The sequence below is a fragment of the Hippocampus guttulatus genome, chromosome 19 (genome assembly GCF_054856545.1).
Source record: "Hippocampus guttulatus isolate MCC_2025c chromosome 19, RoL_Hgut_1.0, whole genome shotgun sequence".
NCBI classification, from domain to species: Eukaryota; Metazoa; Chordata; class Actinopteri; order Syngnathiformes; family Syngnathidae; genus Hippocampus; species Hippocampus guttulatus.
In genome coordinates this window covers 6803762-6820447 of record NC_141279.1, presented here as the reverse complement: position 1 = coordinate 6820447, position 16686 = coordinate 6803762, and the positions used below count along the sequence as shown (strand labels likewise).

Here is a 16686-nt window from a genome sequence, read left to right as displayed (position 1 = left end):
AAATTGGTTTAAAAAATATGTAAAATACCATCCATTGCCGTTTTGACACCAAGTTATTCACGCCAATCGCCGCCTCCTGATGTCAGTCCAGGGTGACGAATGATATGCACCTGGTTCGAGTTGCGTGGTCACGTGACCGCTCTCGTGCCTATTATTTGCGTTTGCAATGTTCATCTAGAACACACAAACACTCCTGTTTGAATAAATAAATATGTAACATATAGTAATCCTCATCATTTTATTTATGAAGGACTAAGACAAATGCGTGATGTCTTCTTTTAACCCCCCGGCGTACTCAAATATTACACATCAATGTTAAATGACGTGGAAGACCGGATTGTGTAGGCTGAGTGTAGGTCGTGTATTTCCTGATATGCCAGTGAGAAATATCTCGTGTTCCTTTCCAGGGAAGGGTTATTTTAAGAGAAACAAACGGTATACAGTACAGTGATGTAAAGTATGTTCGTCAAATTGAGCGTGTGATCCCTTATTTTTCCACTAGAGGGTACCAAATGTGTTCTCTAAACCCGAATCCAGTTTCAATTCACACTGCCACTTTCAAACTACTTGTTGTGCGTACTTCATGATTTCACTTCCCTTCAACTCCTCTTTTGGAATCCTCTTTTCAAACCCACATAAACAACTTCACCCGGTCCACTTAGTTGCATTGACTAAACATTAATCACTTTGGCCCATCCCTAACCTCGCACACGGCTGCCAAACTAATCTACAGCATCGTCGACTCCCATCTCGACTGCTGCAATTCTCTTCTGTTTGGTTTGCCCCCATCAGTCACTCCACAAATTACAGCTCCAGAACCCTTCCGGCAGTATTATCACCAGAGCCTCCGCCATCACTCCCGTCCTGCGGCCTCGCTGCTGGCTCACCGTCTGGTACCGCATCCAATCTGAAATACTCATCCTAACTTTTAAGGCCATCCATAACCTTGCGCGGTCATATCTTTCTAACTGCCACTCCCCACCGCCTACTTGTTGTCATTATTAAATGCAATTTTCTGCAATCTAGGGGAGGCACAAGCAGCATAACGTGGATATAAAAAAGTGTACACACCTTTGTTCCAATGCCATTTTGTTATACGAGACAAAATGTGACCGTTGCATAACTTTTTCCACCATTGAACTCAACTGTGTTGTTTGTACGATAACATGGAAATCTTGAAATCCTCTGATCAGATTGCGGTCAGAGGGTCCTCTGTCAAAGCGCTCTGCCACATCAGGTGATCCCGACCTTACTTTACATGCCAACTCTTCCAAATCAATCAAAGGTACAATTGCAAGTACTGTAGATTGTGCAAGGAAACCAACTGGGTCCCATTTATGCTGTTGTTGCCTCCGCTCGAACAGACTGCAGTGTTCTGAAACGATCCCATATTTTATATCTGGCAAATGTGGGCAGCGCAAATGTTGGTCAGCACAAGTAAAAACCTTCACATTCTTACTTTACTTTGACTTTCTTTGCCTTGACTTGCTATTTATGGCGCTGACACAAAAGAAAGAATGCCACGCTGCAGCCGTGGGTCACACGAGGTTGCGATCGAAATATCCTGGTCTATAGTACTGACTGAATCACTTCTATAAAAACAAAACACAATGGTGAAACTGATTTAGATTTTACAAAAGGCATTTCGGAGCACTGTTTGTTTTTTGGGGGCGCGGGGGGTAGCAGCCTCAGATCAGTAAAACTTTCTGGTCTGTGAACTCAGGCAACACCAAAGATACGCTTCAGATTGGGAACTCCTTCCAAAATGGATTGGAAATGAGGAAAAAGGAGAGAAGATATAATCAACTTTATCCTCAAAAGGTGAATCGAGGCAACTGGACTCCGCTTGGCACTTTTAATCCCAAATCTTCAGTGGTAAATCTCTGCTTGAAAGTACTCCACAACCCAGAGGAGCCCAATTGCTTTAAATGCACATTTTACGACAGTATTGACTGCCAGTGTTTCATTGCTGGAGGCGAGGCCGGTAAGTGCGGACATCCTCGAAGGTGGCCGACAAACACTTTCTCCTCACGGACTCCACAGATGGCTCAGTTGGACTGTGGTCAACGGAGGGCGATCATGCGGGTTTTTCTCTGGACTGGACTCGATGTGGAACATCACAGAGCCAACAACATACCAGAGGTGAACCTCATACGTTTCTCTACATTGGCTCGATCTCAAGTCGGGGCCAGATGTCTCAGAGCATACTCAGAATTGTTGTGGTTGCTTTATCCATGGCGAAACGACCCGTATGTATGAATCGTCGAGACATCAGTGGGGGAGGGAACAAAACTGACTGTTGTGTTTTTGTTAGGCCCACTGAGAGTTAACAGTGTGACCCACCGGCGATATCCAAGATGGTGCACGGTCATCATCGTCGTAAACAAAGTCATAAATGCTAAAAAAAAAAAAAGACTGAAAAGAAAACAGATGTTAAGGATATCAAATTATATAGTCCAAATTCTGAGGACAAAAGGGGCAGACTATCTCCAGATCTAAAAAAAAAAATAATAATAAATGAGTCATGAAGAAATATGTTCAAGTAATGGGCACCTTTTCCAGGAACTGGCATGTAAAATGTCGGTTATTTATTATTTATATCTTGCTCTAGTTTTTCTTCGATCACCAAAACCTGGCATGTGAACAGGGGTGTGTAGACTTTTTAGACCCACCGTAGGTCCCTTAACTCAGCTGATATGGGTTAAAAAAAAAAAAGTGGATTCAAGTTGCACATTCTTGACCATTCGGCCAAGACTTTTCATCCCTAGAATACACTCGCCACCAAGTTGAAGACTGACTAAAGTTCGTAAACTCTGGTTTGGCTCCGTCATGTCACATTTTTGGGACACATGTCGGATATAAACGGGACTGCGAATAAGAAAGCGGTAGTTGAAGAGAAAATGAGAAACAGCAAAAAAATGTGTGGTTGCATAGTGAGAGACATTCATGGGCCCGGAACAGAGAAGCTTCTGTGGGTTCATTTCAGGCTACTTTGAAAAATATTTTTTTAGAAAGCCGATCAAAAAAAAAAAAAAAAAAAAAAATCAACATCCTTGCTAATAAAAACAGTGTCGTATGCAAATAGAATGAAAAACTCACATAGGAGGCCAGCCGACGCCCTGCAAAATTGGAATCGGTGTCAAGGAAGTATCATTGAAGTGATTCATTTCAAACTTGATGACAGCGAGGCCGAAACTGAAATGAGGAGCTCCACTCCGTGTGACCGGACTTCTCAGGAGCAATCCTGTCCCGAGGGTCACTGTAACAACAGATGTTTTGCACACAAAAAAACAAAAAGGTCTGGAGCTCAACTTTCCCCTTTGATCACCTTTTCGCAGGAGGAATTCTGCAGTGTGCTGAGTCAAGAACATCTGGAGGTGCAGATGTTTTAAATGGCACTCATAAAGGGCGCGTGCACTTGTGATTGCAAACAATTTGTTTTCCTGTCATGGAAACCCGTTGTGTAGAGAATAACAGATGGGTGCTCCGCAATCACACCCTTGCAGAGACACGCAAGGGTTGATGAGTTTGGGATTTTTCATGATTTCTTTTTTTTAATGGTGGTTTGACTCTTATTTTAGTTAGTTTATAGAGGGGATTTGCGAGTTTAAATTTTTATGTATTTATTTTTTACCCAAATTGCTTTTTTTTTTTTTTTTTTGGTATTAGTTTTAGTTTTATGGTAAAGCACCGAGGGTATTTGTCTGCAAAGAAATTAAAAAAGGTCACAGTGTTTCATCATAAAAACAACCCAAAAAAAAGGACATTTTGCCAAAATAGATGTGAGATATTTCTGTTTTAATTCGTTTGAATGATTCAACTTATTTTCTCCATCAAGAACAACTTTTAGGACATGGTGCATTTTGCAAATCCCTGCAACAACAACCCCCCCCCCCCCCAAAAAAAAACCACAGCAAATTTGATTTTCATTTTTCTCTGTATGCACTCCTGCCATGTGCGCGGGTTACAGCTTCTGCTCATCCACCAGCGGTGAGCACAAGCGACTATAAAAGGCTCTATCAAGTGTGCAGGAATGCGCCGAGCTAGTGGGCCGCACTTGTGGGCGAGCGCTGTGGCTGCAGACTTCCACTGTTTGGCGGAGGTTGCCCACAAGGAAAGGAAGGAAGAGGAAGGAGTTATATTTTAGGTGCATTTGATGTGCGGGGGGGAGGGTGGGGCGGGGGGCTCCAAGTGAGGCCTATCGCAGTATATTTTTCATTGTCTGGCTTCGGCTCCTCCGATGCGTCTACGTTGCTTCCCGTGAAACTGTGATTTGCTGTCTCGTTGAGAAGTTTGCGGCCAAGAGTGCCAGTCGTCTAGACCGACCGCTTCGGGCTTGTAAAAGATGTGAAAAAAGATCTTCTGCCATGTAAGGAATGCTTTGATGGGCATGTCTCTCTGCTTCATCCACTATTTATAAGACGTGTGACGCTACCAAGGCAGCCCAAACACTTCCTCTCTCATATTCGTCTTCGGGCGGGTGAAAATTTACCTGCAGTCCCTTGAGAGTAGTCAAAAAGCCAAAGCCAAAGAAAAATTAGCTTGCTTTCTACTCATTCAAACATGAGAACTGCTTTGCTCCTCCCCCCCCTCGGGAAAATATTGTAAATCAAATGATCCGCATTAGAAAATCTGTACAGGGGACGATAAATTTTGTTCCATTGTTCCCACTAGTTATTTTAATAAAAAGAAATGAAGCTGCGAATGCTGAATTAGATCCACATTTCTGTGTGTCATGTGATCACCAAGCATTCGGAGGGCGGTGCTTGTTCCAAACGAAGTCATATACTGTATATATATATATTTTGAAAACCTCCCTTGGCAGCAAACGTGATTCTCCATGAGAATATATGCAAGGAGACAGCCTGAGTTTTGTAAAAGTGTAAATATATAAATCAGAGTATGACATTTTGTCATTTGTCAACTCTAATTAATGGTTACAAGATGATAACTCTCCCAAAACCGCAGGGCGGGCCTTCCCTTCAGCCACCATTTTAGCGCTATACTTTCCACTTCACACCAAAAGCCTGATCGAAATCTAATAGCGATTTGAAAAAAAAAAAATACCTCCTTTTGCAATCATTCGTTCCTTGAAAACATCTTTTTTTCGCGCCGCAGAGGAAAAGGCGAAGGTGTGGCGCCTTTCTGGAAAATCAGTGACGAATATAAACAGGCAGTGTGCCGAGCGCACTCTTGACCCCGTCGGCCGCATCAACTAATGACATTTGGAGTATTTTCAATCGGTGGCAAACATCAAAATAGGCCCCATTTGACGCAAGTGCCGTGGTTAAACACTGTTGACACGCGTCAAAGAAAAAAACTCTGTGTCATTTATTCAAATTTATACGCAACATCTCCCCTCTCGCTTTCCGTGTTTGTGCTGGAGAGATCATGCGTGCGCTGATCCGGTTTAATGGCACGCTGGCAAAAGGCTCCTGACTTTGTTTTCCCTCCAGAACGAATTAAAACAACTCCCAGACACTGACGTGCGGCTTTTCCTCCACCCACACCCACGCCGGCAGACGCGCAAACAACCCAAACACGCCACACGTATTCCAAAATACCACAACAACACACGTAGCACGTCGCTAGCTTTTTTTTGTAGTTTTAACTTCTTCTTTTTTTTTTTTAATTGTAATGAGGTCTTATGGATACAACGGAAGAATACTTCTCCCAACAAAATCTCTAAAATAATTCTGACGTGTTATCACATAAATATGACATCAATGTCAATTATTCGCAGAGTTTCACTGCTGCAGCGTCCAAGGCAAACACTTCTGGAAAACCAGCGCAGAGTCCAAATGACTAAAAGCCAAACTTTGGACCTGCAAAACTGCACACAGAGACAGCCTAACACGCTGTCACTCAGACCTCCACCCCGAACTGGGGGACTGCATCCGATGCGCCCACCCCAAGAACCTTCCTAATCGGTGTTTGCATACCTGCATGCTGGCGCCTCGCCCCCCCCCCCCACTTCCTCCCTCTCCCTCACTCACCCACTCTGTTGCGCACACAGTCTCTCCCTCCCTCACTCTCAGTGCAGCAGTTCACAGGAAGCGGCCCAGCTGTCAGTGACTTTTGCCGATACACACTCACAGCCTGCTCTCGGTTCTTCAGCGACTGCCGAGGGACGTGCCGGAGGGTGCGCCCGGGGATTGAGTGCACCAGTAGCGTCGAACCATCCAGTGATGCCTCATCCAACCTGCAGAGAGCACTTATAGTCAACTCGTTCTTCTTCCCTTCTTCAATAATGAGAAAAGACCGTCTCTTCTTGGCCGTAACCCTCACTGCCATCTTCTCCGCCGACCTCTACTTCATCCTCTTGCCGAAGCTGCGGAACGCCGGAGACGGATCGGGACGCTTTTGTTCGTGCCGCCGCAGCAATTTCAGCCTCCCCGGTCAGTTCTCCAACTGGACTTCTTTGACGCTCCAGGACCTAGACCCTTCCGGACGCGGCAATGGGAGCTCCAAGCTTGACGGGTTGTTCACCCATCCTCTGTATAACATGGAGAAGCCCACGGTGGCACCAGCGGAGAGGCTGCTGCAGTCGGACCAGCTGATGGACTACTACAGGAAAAAAGTGTCACGATGGGAAAGGTCAGCTTCTGGTTTCTTCAAATATTTTTGTTAACACCGATTTTAAGGTTTAGTGAAGAATCTCTGCCGCGTGTGTTGCAAATGGTACTGAATGAGAAAGAACGTAGTTCTCTCTCATCATTGCGAAAGGGGCAGAATTACCGATTTTTACGGCCGTTCAACCCAACGCGCACAGACGGCGAGGAGTATAAATACACTTTGGCATCGGTAACAGATGCGCTCCCGCAGCTGTAAAATCACAATAGACAATAGCGAGTGTTTGCTTTGGGGCAAAGCGATTAAGCCAACACTCACGCGTCGGTCCAGTCCATATCGCAAACGTGTTATTCTGAGATCCCACGTCTGGCGCGCTCGAAGGTGAAAAGGTTGTGAAAGAAGCGACGTCCGTCTTCGTGTGCGGGAGACAAAAGACGCTGTCTTGGCGTGGGACGCTTGTCTGACTGCTCGTGCAGCAAGATTGGGAGATTTTTGGACCCTTGAGCTGGAAAGGGAGAAGAATTATGAGCAGTCAAGCTCTACTTGATGGCTATTTCCACTTTCTCGACTGCTGTTTAAAGCAGCAAGATGTGGTTAAAAATCAGTTTGACGCAATGCAAGAGAATATCGTCTCGATCATTGACGTGGTGAACTAGCAAAATTAATTCTCTTTTTCGTTCATCTTTGTGTCAAATATTTCCGGCACCGCACGTTCGCCACGCGACGCGTCCTCAGACACATGAAGCTATACAACGAAGCTGTAGCCGCTTCCAACATCACCGTGACCGACTACCAAGTGGCCTTCGACCCGGACGCCAACTGGCTCAAATTCCACGGGGGAATAAGCCGCCACGCTCTGTACTCCCGCCATGACCCCGCTATTGCACGGCTGCTCCTGGACATGCGCGACATGACAGTAATCAACTCAGGTGACGCGTGGACTACGTTTGCTAATTCTCACTTCTGAAATTCAAACATGATTGTAATGATGGAAATTGTTCTAGATTTCACTCAAGATGAAAAGGCCCTGAAAGGAACGTGTGACTGCAGCCAAGGTAAGGTCAGTTCAAGCTTTTAATAGTCACCTCATGTGCATTCAAAGTTTATCCTTTTTTTTTTAATCCTTTGCAAAAAAAAAAAACTAAACAAAAACAAAAAAACGCCAGAAGGAGCAGTACAATGTCCACATTCTATTTAATTGTGTCATTTTTGTATGTTATAGGGTGCTATTAGTTATCACCGCATAGTTAGTTTCACAAATATCCTCCAGCTCCAACGCTTATAAATACTCCGCACTATTGACACTAATCTGGTTTATCGGGTTTCTAAAAGTGACCCCTCTTCGAAGAAATTTTAGGGTAATGGTTGCTGTCTATCTATCCAGTGGTGAAGCCCAGTGGACACCACCTGAAACTGGCGCTGAAGATGCAGAACTTTGGCAAGGCCATGTTCAAGCCAATGAGGTGAGCTCACGTCTTCTGAGACTCATCGTCCATCTTCACCAGCGCTCCTGTAAATTATGTTTTCATGCGCGGGTATCAGGCAGCAGAGGGACGAGGAGACTCCAGAAGATGTCTTTTTCTTTGTCGATGTCCAGAGACACAATGCAGAGATTGCAGCGTTTCACCTGGACAGGTACAGAACCTGCACGCACACATTTTCCCATGCAGTTCACTTCATTTTAACAGCACAATAGCTGAGGCAGCGTGACTAACACAAGTACAGTCATGCTGACTTGACGTGATCATTAAGGCACTTAACATAAGGATGTAAAGCATCAATTCGGCACCGGACAACAAGAAAGATGTCACAAACAACATTATATAGATAGAAAAACAATCTATTGTTGTCATTTTCTGAGGGCGCAGGGGGTCAAAATCGGAATTTTGTTCATGTTTCATAAGAGAACCGTCCTCATTTTAAAACGAGAGCATAAAACAGAGACACGAGGGTTAATTTAGAGAACTGAGATTTTTTTTTGTGGGTGAATTACTGTTAGGATCCTGGATTTCCGAAGAGTTCCACCGGTGGTTGGCAGGTTTCTGAACCTCACCGGCGAAGTTCTCCAAGTGACCCGAAATGACGATCTACGGGCTGTCTTCTTCACCTCACCTGGTAATAAATAAATAAGAATCATTTGATGGTCTCGTGTAGCGCTCAAAATGTAATATAGTATATATATGGATTTCGCTGACCTTTATTCAAGTTGACGGGCACCTTTCAGCTCGACTTCTTCTTCGACTATGCCAGATTTTTCTTTGGGGAATTGGCGTCCTCTAGTGGGAAAATAACAGAAATACATCTAGATCGACGGAACGAACGTTTGTCTTTCAATAAGTCAAATATTAGAAAAACTAATTTACTCGATGAATTTGCCAAAGAGCACCCATCCTTATGCAAAGGACAAAGAAGCATAAATTATGGAAGTGAAGCAGGTCACATGAAATAAAGCTGGGTGTAAAATCGGAATTTGATATATCACACTGCTCTTCAGCATTGAAACAATAGCAGTCTTTTGTCTCCTCTCCTCTCATTCCAGCAAACAACACGTGTTTTTTCGCCAAATGCCTGTACGTATGCAAGACAGAATACGCAGTCTGCGGGAGCCCCGACCTCCTGGAAGGTTCCCTCTCGGCCTACCTCCCCGGCCTCAGCATCGCCCCCCGCATCTCCATCCCCAACCCTTGGATACGCTCGTACACCTTCACCGGGCAGGAAGAGTAAGAATCTTCCATTTTGTCAACCTCATGAACGGCCGAACTGAAGCATTTCTGGATAATTTGCTGTCAATCTCCTGGAAAAGGTGGCAGGTGAATCCATCGTACTGCGACACCATAAAGAAACTTTATCCTTACAACTCGGGCAACCGGCTCCTCAACATCATCGACATGTCCATCTTTGACTTTCTTATGGGTATGTTATGATTGTGATAAATGATCACTTCATTAAAACACCCGTATTTATGGTATAGAAATGTAAATCCAATCTAAATGAAATGAGTACAAGTTAACTCAACGTGCTTCACACAATTAAGAGAATATTTAAAATAATTTACCAATGCATTCATTTTGCAGTTTTTTTTTTACTCCAGAGAATTGGTTTTGTGAACATTTTCAAGCACGATCTCATTAAATGACTGCTTGTGGAAATCTTGTGAATAAATAATAAAACGTATCAATTGTGATGTTTCATGCCTTCTCTTTTTTTTTTACAGGCAACATGGACCGACACCACTATGAGATTTTCACCAAATTTGGTGACGAAGGATTTCTTCTCCACCTGGACAATGCAAGAGGGTGAGAGCAAAAATCATTTTCTTTATTCCATTAAAAAAAAATAATAATAATTAATGCTGGTATGACCTTATGTAAACGCGTTGCTTTATGTGATCGTAGATTTGGGAAGCACAGCAAAGATGAGATCTCCATCCTTGCCCCATTATCTCAGTGTTGCATGTAAGCAAAATTCTATCCTGCGTGGAAAAACAAAAATTATTTGTTTTCAATTGCACTTGTCCAGAATGAATGAATGTTGATATAGCCAGGATTGTATTAGCCCCCTTTTATTATTCTCCCACAGGATAAAGCGTTCCACCCTCCTGAGGCTCCAGCTCTTGGCCCAACCACAGTTCAGACTGAGCGACGTGATGAGGGAGTCTCTGCAAAAAGACCCCCTGCAGCCCATCCTAACAGAATCGCACCTCTCAGCCCTGGATCGCCGGCTCATAAAGATCCTGAGAGCGGTCCAGCGCTGCACGCGCAAGCAGGGCGACGCCCGGGTCATCACTGATGACTTTGTTCGAGCCGCAGTGAATCCTCGGGCCTACGCAGAGAGCAAAAAGGCCAGGTAACGGCGGAGGATGGAACTCTACTCGGCTTTTTTTTTTAAGACTTCGTGATGAAGTTCAGTCGTTTCAATTTTAATGGAACAAGTCAGAATTTGGGGGGGTTATTCTCAAAACCTGGCCACAGATGGGATGTGTTGACTTTTTAACAGCTCCATGTCACACTCTACTGGCCAATGTGGAAAATGAACATATCCCCCCCCCCCCCAAAAAAAACGGTAAAGTATGCAAAATAAATAATAAATATGCAAAATAAACGGCTGAGGCGGGTTTGAATTCTTTTGACTTTTTTTATTGCTTAAACTGCCATCTGGAACAATCTATACCAAAAAAGGATAAACATCTTTGCAGATATAGGAGGTCAAAATGAATACAGGGAAGAATAGAAAAAGAATGGTCCTTTTTGATCACCCGCGGGCTCGGAGGACTACAGGTCCCACACGGACCCGCTTGTAGGTCAGAACCAGCAGGAGTGACTGACGACTACTGTAAGCCCAGGAAAAGTTCAGCTAAGGCAAACCGGGACGACTGCGGTGTGGCTAAAACATTTAAAACCGATTGCTGATGTTGCTGCTATTTACACGGAGACAGTAGTTCGACAAAACACCTTCGGCCCTATCGAGAATCGTAATCCTGCGGAGCGGGATGGACAGGAAGTGACTTAAGGACCGCCTGAGCGAAAGGGCGACACGTCGTGAGGATGATCGGGCTGTAATCGGGGTAAACTACACTGCAAATCAGCATCACAATGTTCTCTCTTCAGGGGAAAAAAATGACAGGAATGAAGGTAGGCTGAAATCACTTGGATAAGATACTCATGAAGGAACAAATGGAATATTCAATAACGGTGTCGCTTCTGCACAAAGCTGCTGTTCTCGCGCCGAGGATGTGTCACAACAACATGCCAAAAAAGCGCAGAGACCAAATCACAAGCGGGTGAAACGACAGGCAGCGTTTTCCAGTAGGCAACAAAGCAAAAGTCTGAAATAAATAACTCGCACTTGATACATAAATACCTCAGATGTCCTGAAATAGGTTTCTTTACACCATTTCATTTAGTTGGAGGAAGGGGGGGGGGCGGAACCCATTATTACTCAATACAATCACATACTGTTGTCGATTGACAAGAAGCATTTATTTACTTTGTGGCACTGGAAAGCTAAAATAGAATTTATGGAAAAATAAGTGTTTACAAAAGACAGAGAAAACCTTTTTTTTCTTTTTTCTTTTAAAGATTATCATCACTCCGAACCATAAATTTAAGAAGAATAATAGTCATTGAGTCATGGATCATTTAACTAGAACATTTTGATTATAAACCATAGCGCATAAATGACCAATTTATTTGGCTTATACTAAAAAACAGAATACTGAAATACACAATACTTTTGTTTCAGGGGGGAGGGGGGGTTCCCCTTTATATATATTTTTTTCTCTTCAAGTCAAGGTGTTCTACTGATTAGGACAAAAAGGTTTTGAGGGAGAAAAAAAAAAATCCTATTTAACGCTCCAAACAGACGGCGGTAACATTTCATCTCACCGTGTAATAAACATTTGGCACCAGCCTCCAAGCTGCACACTAAAACTCAAAACTTTTTCCACATCTTGACATTGTCTCGTCCTACCGCTCGGAAAGCAAAAAAACAAAAAGGATTCAAAAACGAGCCGTCACGCCTGACTGACATTTGGTGCATTCGTCGTCTCTTATGCTCGTGAGCTCCTGCTGCGTGTCTGTAACGGGACTCGGGGGAAAAAAATAAAACATCCGTCTGTAACTAATTTGCCATGTGAGGTTTTTGATTGTCCTGTCCTTCAGAGCCCAGATCTCCAAACAAATGTTGCTTTGCGTTCTCTGAAAAAAAACAAAGCGGAACCGGCGGATCGATGACGTAGGGTAGCGTGATGCAACTGTGCCTACACGGTAACGTTACAGCAGCTGGTACAAGCGCTGGTGAACGGCTAAAAGGGGGGGGGGGGGCGTGTGTGTGGAAAAGAAAAGGGGGGAAACTCAAGAGGAGAAGCAAAAGGAGAGGCCAGGAAGTGGCGGAAAGCAACTTGCGTTGGTGGACCCGAGGTCAGAAAGGAGCAAAAGAGGGGGACGGGAGGGGGAGTGGGGGGTGTAACGCGAGCCCCCTTCAGACCGACAGCGAGACAAAGCTGTTGTACTGTTGGATGTTGCGTTTGAGGATGTCCGAACACGGGCCCAGGACGCGCTCAAAGCGAGGCCGGTCCAGCTTGACGCACTTCAGGGGGCCGCGGGCGACCACGGTGGCGGCGCGGGGGCGGTTCATCAGCAGAGCGATCTCACCTGCGTGAAAAACGCAATCAACACGAGGTCAGCGCCGACAATACCAAATGTATTCTGATGACTCTTAAAAAAAGGAATGTTGCTACTTCTTCCCAACAACGTTAAATGAAAATATTCCCCCCGATAATTACCACCTGCTATTTTGTCATTATTGGTGGAAACCTTGGTCTAAAAATAATTAATTTCTTTACCAAAGTAGTCTGAAGGTCCTAATCTTCCCACTTCAACAAACTCTTCGTTCTCCGAGCGACGCTGCAACACTGCGGCGGAACCCTGAAATATGCACACAACACGCACGCGTTCGAATTCCATCCAACGCCGAGCACACCGTCGTCACTCGAGGCTCTCGTGCGTACTCCTCTTTGCTGGCAGCGAGGGGCATTTACCTCCAAAATGATGAAGAACTCATCTCCGGGTTCTCCCTGCACCACAATCTTCTGGCCATCCTCAAACTGGACCGGCTCCAGGGCGTCGGCGACGGTCAGTCGCTCCCACTTGTCCAGGGACTCTGAGAAAAAGCAGCCATGACACATTACGTTTGAAAAAGAGTCAACTTACTGGTTATTAGTTTTGTTTTACTTCCTAACCTTTTTTTTTTTTAATGACAGGGATTTTCAATGTGTGGTATGTGGGCTCCCTTCAGTGGTTCGTGAAAGAATCGATCGCTCACAAAATAGAGCCTGACACTGTGCCTCATGTTGCATTTGCTTAGAATGATACCGAAAATGCAACAGGCAGAAATAAGTTCTTCTGCTGATTTCATCTCGACTGTCAATGAATAAAAACAAACCCACCTAAAATCGACACTTTCCTGAGGAATTCCTCGTACATCTTCCTCTTCCTCAAAGTGCTTCCCTGCATTCCAAAATAAAAGCATCGTTTTGTCAAGATTCTCGGCAAGCGCGCGATTTTCTCCCGACGCCTCCTCACCATGAGTATTCTCCTGTAGCTGTCTCTGTCGATGCCCCACAGCTTGACGTTGGTCTTGGCTCTGACGGTGGCGGCCCTCGGGGTGCCGTATATCAACGCCAGCTCTCCGAAGCTGCCGCCTTCGCCGATGCTCGTCACCCATTCGTTGTTCACGTACACCTGCGTGATGGAAGCCGAGGCACATTTTAGTCCTGGACGCATCGCATTTTGTGTTCGGATAGCAGAGCGCTTCCCGTTTGGCCCAAATTTGTATTTCGATCAACCTTCAGAAATGAAACGGGGAAAATACTCACATCCATCTCCCCTTGGTCAATCACGTAGAAATTGTCACCCTCGTCACCTGCGGACAGAAAATAACGAACGACTGACCCTCGCAAGCATGCGCCTCGATTTGATAGTCTTGTCATTTTGCCCACGGGATCCTACCCTGCAAAATAACGGTCTCCCCGGCGATGTAGGTGACAGGAAACATGGCGTCGAATATGTCACTGCAAAGAAACGTTTGAGAGTTAGGCACAGTCGCACAAACCTGGAGATGAGTTGTCCCCGCGCGCTGTCTGGACTGAGCCCCGCTACGAATCGCGGCAATTGGCAAAAATTGACCAAATAAACCCAGTCGGCATTCCCCGCGCCCCAAAAATTTGAGGAACTCAAGCTTTTGAAGGAAAATCAAGTTCAAGTCAGGTACCTCCTCTCGTTGTCGTCCAGGTGAGAGAAGAGCACATTCTTTTCAATCGCTTTGGCTAAGGCCGCCATTGTCTTGTAGTCCTTCGGAATCACCTGAAGAAACGTCACGCGTCACTATGGACTGAAGGACAAGCTCGTCCCTGAACATCTAAAGTGTTTGGTGTGTACCTTTCTGACATAGGAGGCGGCATCCTCTTCCGTGTAAACCTCGGCGCTGAAGGCGCCCCGCCGCCTGCGGCCCTTCACCACGGGGTTCATGGGAGGGGAGACCTCCTCATCGCGGGAGTCGGAGCGCGAACTGCTGGCCTTCTGCTGGTTCTGGATCTGCTTGGCCTCCTCCTGACCAGGAGGAGGGATGCAAGAATCAAAAGACTGGCTTTCCGGAAAAGTTTTGAAAGCTCAAGATTGCCTATTGTATTCCCCAATCATTCTCCAAAAAGACTACTGAATATATCTCGCACACTTTTTCACATTATGCTGACTCTCTTTCTGTCTAGCGGGCAATAACGTGACCAAAAAGGGCTGGTACGCACCTTCTCAAGCCTCTCAAAGTACTCCCGGAGGAAGGCCATAGGCCGGTCGGGCCGGGAGGTGCACAGTTGGACAATGCAGTCTTTCAGCAGCTGTTGAATGTTGTGTTTCTGCACGTACTGCTCGCACTCCCTCAGGCTCCTCTCCTCTTCGCTGCTCGTGCTTCCAGAAGCCATGACGACAATCGCAAGCTTGCTCGATGACCTCTAACCTTGGGAGTACAAGAGAGAGCCAACAGGAAGAGGCAAAGAAAAGCCCCAAAAAACAGATGTGATGAAATCTTCTCAATGCCATAAGTTACAGGATTCTAAATGAGGCATGTGGCACTTTTAGTTTCTGTGTGAGAAACGGGGACAAAAATAACAAGAACGTGAGAGAAGTGGAACCGGAGCGAGAAGGCGAAGAGACGTTTGGTGTTGTTTAGCGACAGCCCCGAAGACGGTCAGATGATGTCTGCCTTCAGACCGCAACATTTTTCATCTGCTCGAGTCAAGTTTGATGTCACAAAGACCGGCTGTGAATGTGGGTCATGCACAACGCGTGCGCAATTTTGCTTGAAATCAAGTCACACACCAAAAGCGTGACCAGCCTCTCGTTTGAGGTTCCATGTAAACAGAAAACCGCTTCTCAGAAAAGCTGGTCATGATCGTGTGATCAAAGTCTGATATGACAGCGGAGTGCTAAGAGATGGTTTGGACTTTTATCAAACAGGAAAGACTCTAAGTTACGTTTTGAAACTGCAAGAATCTGTAAACCACATGCATCCTGTGGCAGCAACACTACGAGGATGTGTGACATTTAAATTAAATTTCAACCACAAATAAATAAGCACATGCATTTGCATGACGTTTTACATCAGATGCTTAATGTCAGGTGACGAATAATATAAAAAATATATATATATATATAAATTATATCGTTCACTTTTTCTTTATGTTAAAAATAAATACAGTGGCATTTGGACTTATGAATGACCCAATTCCGGGTCAATTCCGGTCGTCAGTTATTTGGAAGAAACAATTGCACAACTCAGTGACCTTGCTAATAAACAAGTGGCAGTTGAATAAGCAATATGAAAATAATTCCTGCAAAATTAATCTTTGAAGTTAACATTGTGTGCAGTATGCAATGACGTCTAGGTCAGGGAGTGCTGGCCAAAACAAAGCTTGACCACTGGGTGAATGTCACGTATCCTAGATTAGACACTAAAATCAACGTGGTTAGAAAAGCTTTACTTCTCCGCCTGGGGTAAATTCCACGTTAAAAAGCTTGTTCGAGGTTTTGATGTATCGCTTGCTAGCTCCGTGCAAAGGCAAAGCCCTCTTGACGCCATCTTGGGTTCCATCATAAACAAACGCGAGACAAGGGGAAACAAATTTCAGAGGTTATGACGTTGCATCGGCGAAAGGGAAGAGGAATACTCACAAGATGTCGTGAAATCCTACCGAGCCCTACGACAGCGACTCGGGACGGGTGGTGTTTGTCAAAGCAGTAACCGTTAGCAGCTTCTGCTCTCTTCGATCTTTTTTTTTCCCCGAGCCCTGGACCGCTGCCCCACCGGATACGCCTGAGAGCCAATCAGCGACCTTCACTGACGTCAATTCTCCTCGTTCTGACATGTGAGCCAGTAACCCCTGGCAACCTTAAAGGCGCCGCGTTCAACAGAATGACGTCAAGGCGCTCAACTTGAACTGAAAAAATGGAGATTGGGGGGGGAAAGAAAGCCACATAAGTACGGCGGGAATATTGAATGTGCTTAAATGTTGTAACAGAGAGCCTGGAGCCATTTTGTATCTATAAAAAAAAGTCTACG

The 16686-nt window shown here is 45.1% G+C and overlaps 2 protein-coding genes across 3 annotated transcripts; one reads left to right on the top strand and one right to left on the bottom strand.

Moving 5' to 3' along the window:
- Positions 1–6095: 6095 nt before the first annotated feature.
- fam20a (FAM20A golgi associated secretory pathway pseudokinase) lies at positions 6096–10694 on the top strand. The gene is made up of 11 exons (XM_086138385.1): positions 6096–6597; positions 7309–7502; positions 7578–7628; positions 7958–8036; positions 8116–8208; positions 8573–8688; positions 9113–9293; positions 9377–9486; positions 9788–9869; positions 9969–10028; positions 10153–10694. The coding sequence occupies exons 1-11, from the start codon at positions 6251–6253 to the stop codon at positions 10421–10423; spliced, it is 1584 nt and encodes a 527-aa protein (XP_085994511.1). The 5' UTR covers positions 6096–6250; the 3' UTR covers positions 10424–10694.
- LOC147189909 (cAMP-dependent protein kinase type I-alpha regulatory subunit) lies at positions 10694–16446 on the bottom strand. Of its 2 annotated transcripts, none has more exons than XM_086138386.1 (11): positions 16299–16446; positions 14876–15084; positions 14511–14681; positions 14344–14435; positions 14082–14143; positions 13949–13995; positions 13656–13814; positions 13520–13580; positions 13112–13233; positions 12917–12998; positions 10694–12725 (listed from the first exon to the last, which is right to left on the bottom strand). In XM_086138386.1, exons 2-11 carry the CDS (start codon positions 15047–15049, stop codon positions 12553–12555), a joined length of 1143 nt encoding a protein of 380 aa, XP_085994512.1. In that variant the 5' UTR covers positions 15050–15084; positions 16299–16446; the 3' UTR covers positions 10694–12552. The 2 variants fall into 2 exon arrangements, with proteins under 2 accessions (XP_085994512.1, XP_085994514.1); XM_086138388.1 differs by having other exon boundaries at positions 14876–15079; positions 16299–16431.
- Positions 16447–16686: the final 240 nt, after the last annotated feature.